Below are 10,989 nucleotides of genomic sequence, written 5' to 3'. Positions count from 1 at the left end.
TTTTTCTCTTTTAGGAGAAACTATAATTAGTAACGCTGACATAGGCTCAGGTATTTGTCTAACCATGATTTGTTCTAATAACTGTGTAATCCAAAACACAACACAGATATGTCCTACTCCATCAACTTCACCACCTCCATCCAAAAACTGCTCAGATTGGGGAGTAGGCGTGAGTATCAACCACCTGCAAAGATATTTAGCGAAACTCCTGCACAGATTTTGTTGAAGCGGTTTCTTTTTAATAGATAGTTCCTATTATTATTTTTGAAATTCTGATGTTTTGAAAACATGTTTTGACAGGAAAATGAAGTATTTGAGATCTGTAACTGCACTTGGGCTAGATGCATTGAGGACAATATTGTTGAGATTATCCCTTACGAGTGTCCACCTCCTAAGAACATTACTTGTTCTAATCGCAAGACGCCTGTTTTGGTGCCTGATGAGAGCCACTGCTGTGAAGAATATGCTTGTGACTGTAAGAAAAACACTTGTTAATATTTGCAGTTCACACCAATTGATAGCACACAGCACAAGTAATTATTTAACAATTAAGACTTACAGCTCATGTACAATTAAATGGTAATAGTTGTAACGGAATAGCACACATCTTACTGTTATTAAATTAAAAACTACCAAAAAGAACTTGAAGTAACCAGATTTTATTCGTATACCTTTTATTCACTCTAGGCTTTTGTGAAGGCTGGGGTGATCCTCATTATATAACATTTGATGGACTGTTCTACAGTTTCCAAGGAGAATGCACATATGTTTTATTTGAGGAAATGAGACCTAAACACCATTTGAAAATCTACATTGACAACATTAATTGTGACCCTCTAGAGTCTGTGTCCTGTCCCAGAGCTATTATTGTGTCCTACAAAACACAGGTCATCACACTGAAAAACAACAACCTTATAGGAGAAGCCAAGCTAGAGGTAAGATTTGAACAATGGCAGTCGAACATTTTGGCAAACATTACTAATAAATATTTTAAAGTTATGAAGTGTTCTGTGCGTATGTCTGGAGTATAAACTGACGCAAATATGCTAAGCCAGTACTTAGTTGGGTTTTTGAATTTTTTTATTTTTTTTTACTGTTTTTGATTAATAGGCTTTATTAGGGCATACTTCCATGCCATTACCGTTTGTTACCAGTGGAATTAAAGTGCTAGATTCAGGATTGAACTTCATTCTGGAGATTCCACAGCTTGGTGTTGTGGTAATGTTTGGGGTCACTGGGTTCAGTGTCACGCTGCCATTCAGGCATTTTGGGAACAACACGCAAGGACACTGTGGTATGAAAATCTACTACATATTTAATTATCATGTATTAAAAAACTTTAAATTCTGTTAAGAGTCTACACAAGTGCATTGTAAAATTACATTAAGCCTGCCTATAACATATATTAATAATGATTATATTTTACCCATACCGTATCAATTACATATCTATTACTTTAAATTAAGGTCCAACTTATTTTCTCAGGTACCTGCAACAACAATAAGGACGATGACTGCATGTTACCAGGGGGAAAACTTGTAAATGACTGTGCATTAATGGCAAACTACTGGCCAGCTAAAGACTTGTATAATCCAGAGTGCCCTGAGCCGCCATTGTTGCCACCCACTGCTGCACCCACAAAACCTCCATGCCCTGTTAACCCTGTGTGTGAGCTTTTGAAAAGCGAGTGAGTATTAAAAAACCGAGCCTGATTTAAAAAATAGCTTTGACAAATGCATGGTTCCTAACTTAATACTTAAATTCATACACCCACTTTATTGCTAAACAAGAAAATTAAAGGCTTAAGTAACAACACCTTCGACAATTTTCGGGGTAATGATCTGTGGACTGATAAGTCAAAAGTGGATTTTTTCTGGTGATCTGTCATAAAGTCACCTGTTACCAATTCACCTGCTGTGTAATTTAAATATTGTATAGAGTTTTCACTCTTATTTTGAGTGTGTTGCAGGCATTACATTTACAATAAGTTTATATCTTCAGAATGCTAACATGTTTCTTTTTTACTTTTTGTCAGTTAGATTTAACAAATCTCATTTTGTTTTTACTGCATTTTACAGAAATCTGGTTTGTAGTTGGTTTCAGTATGTACAAATTGTTTTCACATATCTTATTTATATTTATTTCCCCAGTGTGTTTAAAGCCTGCCATCCCTTCGTCTCCCCTGAGAACTACTTTACAGGATGCCAGTTTGACAGTTGTCATATGAGCAACCCAGCTGTGGTGTGCACAAGTCTGCAGACCTACGCCTTGACCTGCTCGCAATTTGGCATCTGCATAAACTGGAGGATCCATTCTGATCTGTGCGGTAAGCCAACAGCAGAACATTTTGTCAACACAAACTAGAAGCATTAATTGTCTTAGTTTGTTGATCCAAATAAATGTATTAATGTTTCAAGTAATTATCCTAATACAATTATTTTTATTTACCAGCTCATACCTGTCCAAAAGACAAAGTGTACAAACCCTGTGGACCAGCTGAACCTCCAACCTGCAAAGACAGGTGTGCTTTTTATATTTATAAAATTTGTCAATTTATATGTGACAGTAATCTATACTTAGCAGTATACATGCATTCATGCTGTTTCACCTTTACTGTGTGTTGATTTAAATGAGCAATATTAAACATGCCTTACGTACAGAGGTATACAATTACCAAGTGGAAAGTATATTGGTTTCTTTACTTTTGGTAACTTAATTATGTAAAAAGAAAATGGTCACTTTTACTACTTAAATCTCTTAAAAACTTTAAACACTTAGATGGACAATAACCACTTGATATTAGGGAATATGAATATGGAATTGCACTACCAGTAGTGTCGTAATATGTAGGTAATATGCTGTTTGCAATGCAGCATATATTTGGTGTCAAACAGTAAATGTGTTGCATTTTAATTTAAAACAGCTGTTAAATTGCTTATTATTGTTATCTATCCATATTTCTGCTTCTTATTATCTGGTTTCATTTAGTCATTAAAAATGCGACCAATGAGAAACCTTAATTTAAATCCATACTCATTTTTAAATATATGCACCAGACCCTTGCAAATCTAGCATTACTGAATGTTCCTTCTGCCACCTCAGACTGCTAAAAGTCGTTTTGCCTTCCTTTATCTATTAAAAGAATTCACATTTGTATTGATTCAGGAAAAGTAGTAGTAACTATATTACATATGCAGATGCACAGATTACTTAAAAATAAAGTTGTAGATATTATTGCTGCAAATAAACACACAATGTGTGTATGTACAGTATATATTCACTAAAGGGAATTTAATAACAAAAACAAATGTATATAAGCATTCCCTCCATGGTATATGTAAATCTAGGCTTTATTAATGTGATGTAATGCTATGAATGATTTGTAGTCTGATAAGTAAGAGATATTTTTAAGAAATGTTAATGTCTTGACTTTTTTACATTTTAGAATTGGTGATCAAGTTGTGAATGTGACTACTGAAGGTTGCTTCTGTCCTGAGGGCACACTGCTTTTTAGTAAGGAGTCAGGAGTGTGTGTTGACAAGTGTGGTAAGTTGATAATCTGCTGCTCTAACCTTATGTCTTCACTATACAGACCAGTATATTATTAGGAAATTTCAGAAATAATATTTAGTCATTGCCTATTCACACTCATTTACTGAGTCCCTTTTATCTCATGACTGTAACAAACGTGATGTAGCTGTAGCTGTTGCTATAAATTGAACACTGCAGATTTTGTGAACTGTGTTTATTAATGAGGTTGTCAATAATGAAACCTTTGAAATAAGGTGTATCTTTCTTAATAAAATAAGCATTCCTATAGGTTAAACTAAATTATTCTTGACATCCCATTTTGATACTACCTAACACACATTACCATTTATTTACATCTGTTGTCAGTTGTTGGAGTAATTGCTTAGTTGTACCATGCATGTACCAAAATATTACAGTGGACATTGGATTAATAATGTGTCTGTATCTGCAGGCTGTCTGGATTCCGGTGGCAATGCACGAGAGGTAAGATAACAAGTTAAGGCTCCCAACAATAACTAAGCAAGTACAACTTACAAACCATTAAATCTGAATTCAATATTTGTAGTACTAATTGACTTTTAAAAACAATATACTGTATGTGGGCAATTCTGTCAGGAAAAGATGTGAGTTTATATGCATAAGGAACTTCTCTTATAGTGTTCTATTCTACAGGGCATAGCACTGTAGGGTATTAATTTTTTTATGTTTTTTAATTTTAGTTTGGAGAGAAGTTTGAGTATATGTGCCAGGACTGTGTTTGCAATGAGCCAACTCAATCTGTGATCTGTAAACCAAGACAATGTTCAAACAACAACCAAATTACCTGCAGTGAACCTGGAAACATTTTGGTCAATGTGACAGATCCAGAGGACGACTGCTGCACTATGCTATCTTGCCGTATGTTTTGGATTCAGTGATTTGTGATGTTCTTTATTGTATCTAATGCTATGTTGTGAGAACTGAGTCAATGACAGATAAATACACGATCTAGTAACATGCATTCTTTTTTAACATGCAACAATTTTATGTATTGATATACTAATATCAAAATAGTATTCATTTATTGTTAAATAATGTTTATTCTTTACCCAGGTAAATGGTAACACAACAACACATTCAGGAACCGCTTTATCATGGTCATGTTCTCGGTGGCTCTGATTAATAGGGCGAAAGACTGGAAACATCCAGACAGGTCACCAGTCTATTACAGGGCACACACACACAAATTTACACTCGGGGCACTTTTAGTAGCTCTAGTTGGTGAACACAGAGAGACACAGGGAGAACATGCAGACTCCACAGAGTAAGGGCCCTGGCTGGAGAATCGAACCCAGGCTGTTCTTGCTGTGAGGCGACAACCCTACCCACTGTGCAACTATATTTCCAGAAACAAAAAGATTACTTTAACCAAAACATGTTAACTTTTATATAATTATTATTATATCTTACGCTTTGTAAAACATACTACATTATGCTTGTTTTCTTGTAATTTGTCAGCTCTGCCATTATTATCAACTTAAACAAGCTGTTTGTTGTACACTTGTTTAACAAAGTCTATATGCACTCTGTTTCTTGCACTTATTTCAGGCTGTGACAGCGGCACGTGTCCCATTGCAGAGAACAAGTGTAAGATTGGTTATATTCCTGTGCTCACAGTACCAGACGGAAAATGCTGCCCCGAGTATACTTGCGGTAAAAAAATAATAACTATTATTTCTTTTATACATGTAGTTTTGTAGATGTGCATCAAATGATAGATTCTCACATACATCACATTATGATATGTAATGTTTTGCTCTTACAGAGCCAAAGAAGGTCTGTGTTCACAGAAACATGGAATATAAGGTAACTTGGTAAAAACACACACACATATACACACACACCTATACAAATAATTGAATGTTTCTGCTATAAAAATTATATATTTTATGAAAATTCCATTTATAAACCTTTCCTTGCAGCCTGGTACTACAATCCCTGTTGTGGACTGCCAGGAGTGTCACTGCACCTGGAATGTAGATCCACAGACACTGCTGTACAGGATCCAGTGTGGATTTGTGACTTGTAACGAGACGTGTGAGCCAGTAAGTACTGATTGGATGTATATTACACACATATTCCATGAAAACTGTTTCTGACATATTTAAAAACTCAACTAGAGATCATAGATATAGACCAAATGCAAGGCATAGATAAGGACAAGGATATAAAGCAATTTCTAAGGCTTTGAATGTTCTCAAAACCACAGTGGCCTTAATCATTTTGAAATGGAAGAAGCCTGGCACAACCCTAAATCGTAGTGGAGTTGGCCAGCTGACCAAATGGGGCATCTTGGCAAAACAAAGCCTTGTTTAGAAAGGTAAAATAGAACTCATAGAACAATTACTTTTAAAGAGCTCTAAAAGTCTAAAAGTCTTGCTGGACAGACAACCATCTCTTCAGCACTTTATAAGCCAACCTGAATAATACCATGCTATTAGCAAACTATGTTCTTGGCAGCATCATGCTATAGGGGTGCTTTTCAGCAGCAAGGACCAAGAGACTGGTAAGAATTGAGGGACAGATATATGCAGCCAAATACAGGAGCATCCTTGAAGAAAACCTCCTCCAGGGTACATACAAACCTTTTAACATAAAATAACCCAAAGCATACAGCCTCTGAATGTTCTTAGGTGGTCTAGACTTTAACCACATGAAATATCTGTGAATTCAGGTGTAAAAAGCTTGTAGAAAGACATCTAAGAAGACTGCCTATTGCTGCCAAAGGGGCTTCTACAATGACAAAGGAAAATGTGTCTAAATACCTTTTGTGAATATAAGATTTCTTTTTGTCATTATGTCTGATAATGTGTAGATGGATAGTAATTATATCCATTTAAAATTTAATTCACAACACCATAAAGTATTCAAAACGGGATCTTAAACATTTCTGAATTTACTGCATACACATATGAGGATATTTTTTCTGTCTCTTAGGGACATGAGTATGTGGAAACATCTTCTGATGAATGCTGTGGAAATTGTGTAAGGACCATGTGTGTTTTTAACTACAAGGGTAAAACACAGCTACTGAAGGTAAACACCAATGCTACTGCAATTCTATATCTAAATTAGTGACTTTTTAAATGATGCACATCAAGAGATTTAAACTATTTTGTTTCTGGGTGCAGAGTGGAAAAGAATGGACTCCCAAAAATGAGGCCTGTGACAGGTTTATCTGCGACTATATTGATGGAGAATATGTAGTCACTAACTACAAGATCCACTGCCCATCATTTAACATTGACAACTGCCAGCCTGTAAATATTACACACACATATACTTAAATCCACACAAAAATCAAATGCAATACAAAATAAGTAACCTATGGACATAAGCTATTGATTAGAAGAAACCAAGATGTATAGAAGGAAACAAGACGTATGGAGAACTACCTACTAAAAATTTAGTTGGCTTCATGCCCCAATGGATTACTAAATAGATATTTTTATTAGCCCCATGTATTATTAAACTGACTAATTTATATGTTAAGATTTGCCTGATATCGTGTTTAATACAATCTTTAAACATCAGATGATATTGCTACTGATTTGATATTGGCATTCCTCACAGTAACCAAAACAAATAATGTTTTAATCTGATATTTTTTTATCTGTAGGGTACAGTGCAGTTTGCTGCTGATGGCTGTTGTCAAACTTGTGAGTATTGCTATAAAATGATGTATCTGATCAATATGAATAAATCCTTATAATTCAAAAGACACCAAATAATTGTGTGTGTGTGATCAGGTGTGGAGAAGGACAAGGGATGTAAAGTGCAAACCGTTGTTGAACACATCACTCATAACAACTGTAAGTCAAAAAGCAAAGTGGAACAAACACACTGTCAGGGACACTGCAACAGCTACAGCATGTGAGTACACACGCACACACACACACACACACACACACACAAACACATACAGTCTACATATAACCATAATATAAGCATGCATTGTAATGTGGTTACAATAGGTACAGCCAGCAGGCTAATATGATGTATTCTGCAGATAAAGTGCCCTAATGAATACCCATGAGATGCCCAAGACTGGCTGGCATAGCATGATAGAGAACAAATAAACATTTATGCTCTGATACTAGCATATCTGTACTTTTTTTCAGGTACTCTGAGGCGGGCTCGTCCTCGTGTAGCTGTTGTCAGGCTAGCCGCAGTAGTAATCGAACAGTGAGTCTGGACTGTCTGAATGGAGATACGATATCACATACTTATGTCCACGTGGAGGAGTGCAGTTGTGACAATACCAAATGTCTTTCCAACACATACTCGCGCAAAGGACAGACCCTTCGGAAACGCAGCTCCAAAATCCCCTGAACAGCAATTTTTTAACCATCCTTAACAACTGCTGAATATTTCTTGGCTGTGATTTTAGCTGCTAAACCTCAGATCTTTTTCATAGATGTCTTTTAAAATAGCAGAGTGTTTAATTTTTTCTTTTAATAATTGTTAAAGCTGTTTAAATAAAATGCATTATAAAAATATTTGGCATTTGCTTGTTCATTGTAATCTGTAAGGTTATCTTCATCAAAATAAATATTTAAGGTATGAATTCAATATGGCACACCCTGCCTACTGCCTGTAAGTAAACAAGCATTTTATGTATACACATCGCTTCTCAAAAATCCAGTGTTTACTGTGTGATAACACAGTGTACAAATGATTATAAAGTCTAGTTTGCTAATGCAAATATCATCCAAGGAAAAGATGTGTAAACTCTGGTTGTTGTCAGTCATGCTGTATTTAACCATGTACCCATATATAAACTTAAACAAAAGACTTGCACGAAGGTCCTGGGTTTGATCCCCAGGTGGGGAGGTTCGGGTCTTTTCTGTGTGGAGTTTGCATTACTCCCCGTGTCTGCATGGGTTTACTCCGGGTGCTCCGGTTTCCTCCCACAGTCCAAAGACATGCAAGTGAGGTGAATTGGAGACACTAAATTGTCCATGACCGTGTTTGATATAACCTTGTGAACTGATGAATCTTGTGTAATGAGTAACCAAAGTGTAAAACATGACGTTAAAATCCTAATAAACAAACAAACAAACAAAACAAAAGACTCAAGTTCAAACCTTAATTATAAATTACGTAGTTTATTAAGAACAAAATGAAATAACAATGGTGAGTGGAAACCGAAATCATCAACTCAATGAATTAAAACGACAGGCTGATCCAATTTGTGTGAATTTCATCACAGCAACTCGTAATGTGACTTAGTAGTGTGTATGGCCCATATGCCTCTTTGCACTCCTCTCAATTGGATTCAGGTCTGGACAACATGAGGGCATCAATGCCTTCATCATCTAGAAAATGCCTACACACTCTGGTCACATGAGGCCAGGCATTGTCTTGAACCAGAAGGAACAGGGCACACTGCATTAGCATAAGGTCTGACAATGGCTGTTAGAATTTCATCCTGGTACCTAACAGCAATCAGGGTACAGTTGACTATCACATGGCAGTTTGTGCAACCCTTCAAGGATATGCCTCCCTAGATCACCACTGACCCTCTGCAAAACTGGTTATACTGGATAATCTTGCAAGCAGCATAACATTCACCATGATGATGCACTTTCACCAGTTATTTTCTAGAAAATATGTAGGAAAACAAGTAATTTGCTATTTTACTGATCTATTCCTCATAAAAAATTCTGTATGTTAATACCCCACAACATGTGTCAAATAATTTCTAATTATTTCATTATTTTCAAATCTAATAATGGCATTAAAAGCATGGAAATGCAAGTCACTGACCTATATGTAAAATTCATGTGCTTTAATTTGAAGCAGTAGAAATCTATTTGACATAATGTTCCCATTCCAATTCACAGAATATTAACAATAAAACAATGTAGTCCTATTTTATATTTGTACTGAGGGGTGTTTAGTCGGCTTGCTGAGATTGGTCGCTTAGAAACTTTTGTGAACAATTCCAGCCCTGTGGTAATATTAGTAGTAGTGGAAGTAGTAGTAATAGCAGTAGTAGTATTAATATAACTCCAAAGTCTCCTGAGACTGACGGATGCCTATTCTAGTATTAATATAAATAGAGTAAGTTTGACTGCAGCCATTAAACAGTACAGAAAACTGTAGCCAATTTCAGGAAGACTGTCATTATAAAACGGATAGTTCCGGTCCTAAAATCTGATTGGCTGAGCCGCGTTCGAAGCCGTTGTAAAATCCCTGATGTACACACACCTATGACCACCTCACATCATTCCATATTAATACGCCACTGAAAAGAAAAAGTACAAACTTGGTTGAACACTATTTTAAGTCATGTACTATACATGGAAATGTCCAGATTAATATAAACAGTAATACTAATAATTAAGCGGGTGTTTCGTCCAAGAAATAGTGTAATAATGTTTGTGGAGGATTGTTTATTAAAGCAATAAGCCACGAGAGGCCGTGCATTACTGTGATTTTATCACGGGGAATGATGTTACCCCTTTTTTCCCTGTGATAAAATCATAGCAGTAACGCACGGTCTCGAGTGGCTTATTGCTTTTATAAAACGGCGGTCAACATAAAATACAATAAATACAACAATGTTTAATTCATAAATGTATTTATTGTGTATAAACTTACAATAACGCATTCTTCCGCGACCCCAGGTAGTTCGATTAACAGTGTTGCTAGGCAACATGAGGGCGAACATAACATTAATTTTTTCTATTCAGTGGCGTATTAATATGGAATGATGTGAGGTGGTCATAGGTGTGCGTTTATCGGTGATTTTACAACGGCTTCGAACGCGGCTCAGCCAATCAGATTTTAGGACCGTAACTATCCGTTTTATAATAAGAATGTTATGTTCGCCCTCATGTTGCCTAGCAACACTGTTAACGGACTACCTGATTTCGCGGAAGAACGCTTTTTGTAAGTGTTTTTTGTAAATAAAAACATTTATAAATTGAACATTGTTGTATTTTATTATATTTTATGTTGACCGCTATTTTATAAAAGCAACTAATAATAACGAGACCGTGCGTTACTGCTATGATTTTATCAAGGGGAAAGACGTTTTAGGCACTCTTCTTCACGTCATGCCAAAACATCCTTCCCCGTGATAAAATCGCAGTAACGTGGCTTATTGCTTTATTATATTCTGGTTTGCCATAAAGTATTAGTTGCCAAAAGGCAGGTGACACTGTCCTTGGGTTTCTTGCCATGGGCTTTAAGGCTTTTCTTTAATCAGCAAACTACATATAAAGTTTAAAGTGCTGATTTTGGAAAAGGAGATTTTTTTTCTCACCCAACAGGTTTTAATATATTTACAGATAAACCCAAAATAAACTTATGAAAGAAATACATTGTAGGAAGTCTGTTAAACCTTAAAAATTCATTGAGAAAAAAGAGAATTTTGTTGTAAAATTTTACCGGCCCAAGCATGAACCCATT

The 10,989-nt window shown here is 35.8% G+C and overlaps 1 protein-coding gene across 1 annotated transcript in view; it reads left to right on the top strand.

Annotated features, from left to right (window-relative positions):
- Positions 1-8,047, top strand: part of LOC134321880 (mucin-2-like) — a 28,728-nt gene extending 20,681 nt beyond the window's left edge. Inside the window, exons 29-46 of the mRNA XM_063003757.1 lie at positions 15-169; positions 301-475; positions 688-935; positions 1,111-1,294; positions 1,486-1,687; positions 2,151-2,326; positions 2,452-2,521; positions 3,446-3,546; positions 3,983-4,014; positions 4,251-4,428; positions 5,119-5,223; positions 5,336-5,376; positions 5,493-5,615; positions 6,508-6,606; positions 6,702-6,830; positions 7,190-7,229; positions 7,320-7,443; positions 7,692-8,047. Of these exons, the coding sequence (XP_062859827.1) occupies positions 15-169; positions 301-475; positions 688-935; positions 1,111-1,294; positions 1,486-1,687; positions 2,151-2,326; positions 2,452-2,521; positions 3,446-3,546; positions 3,983-4,014; positions 4,251-4,428; positions 5,119-5,223; positions 5,336-5,376; positions 5,493-5,615; positions 6,508-6,606; positions 6,702-6,830; positions 7,190-7,229; positions 7,320-7,443; positions 7,692-7,902 (2,393 nt within the window). The 3' untranslated portion in view covers positions 7,903-8,047. The remainder of the gene's footprint in view (positions 1-14; positions 170-300; positions 476-687; positions 936-1,110; positions 1,295-1,485; positions 1,688-2,150; positions 2,327-2,451; positions 2,522-3,445; positions 3,547-3,982; positions 4,015-4,250; positions 4,429-5,118; positions 5,224-5,335; positions 5,377-5,492; positions 5,616-6,507; positions 6,607-6,701; positions 6,831-7,189; positions 7,230-7,319; positions 7,444-7,691) is intronic.
- Positions 8,048-10,989: the final 2,942 nt, after the last annotated feature.

The sequence above is a fragment of the Trichomycterus rosablanca genome, chromosome 1, assembly GCF_030014385.1.
Source record: "Trichomycterus rosablanca isolate fTriRos1 chromosome 1, fTriRos1.hap1, whole genome shotgun sequence".
Classification (NCBI taxonomy): domain Eukaryota; kingdom Metazoa; phylum Chordata; class Actinopteri; order Siluriformes; family Trichomycteridae; genus Trichomycterus; species Trichomycterus rosablanca.
The sequence above is the reverse complement of the archived record's forward strand: the minus strand, read 5'-3'. Positions and strand labels throughout refer to the sequence as shown.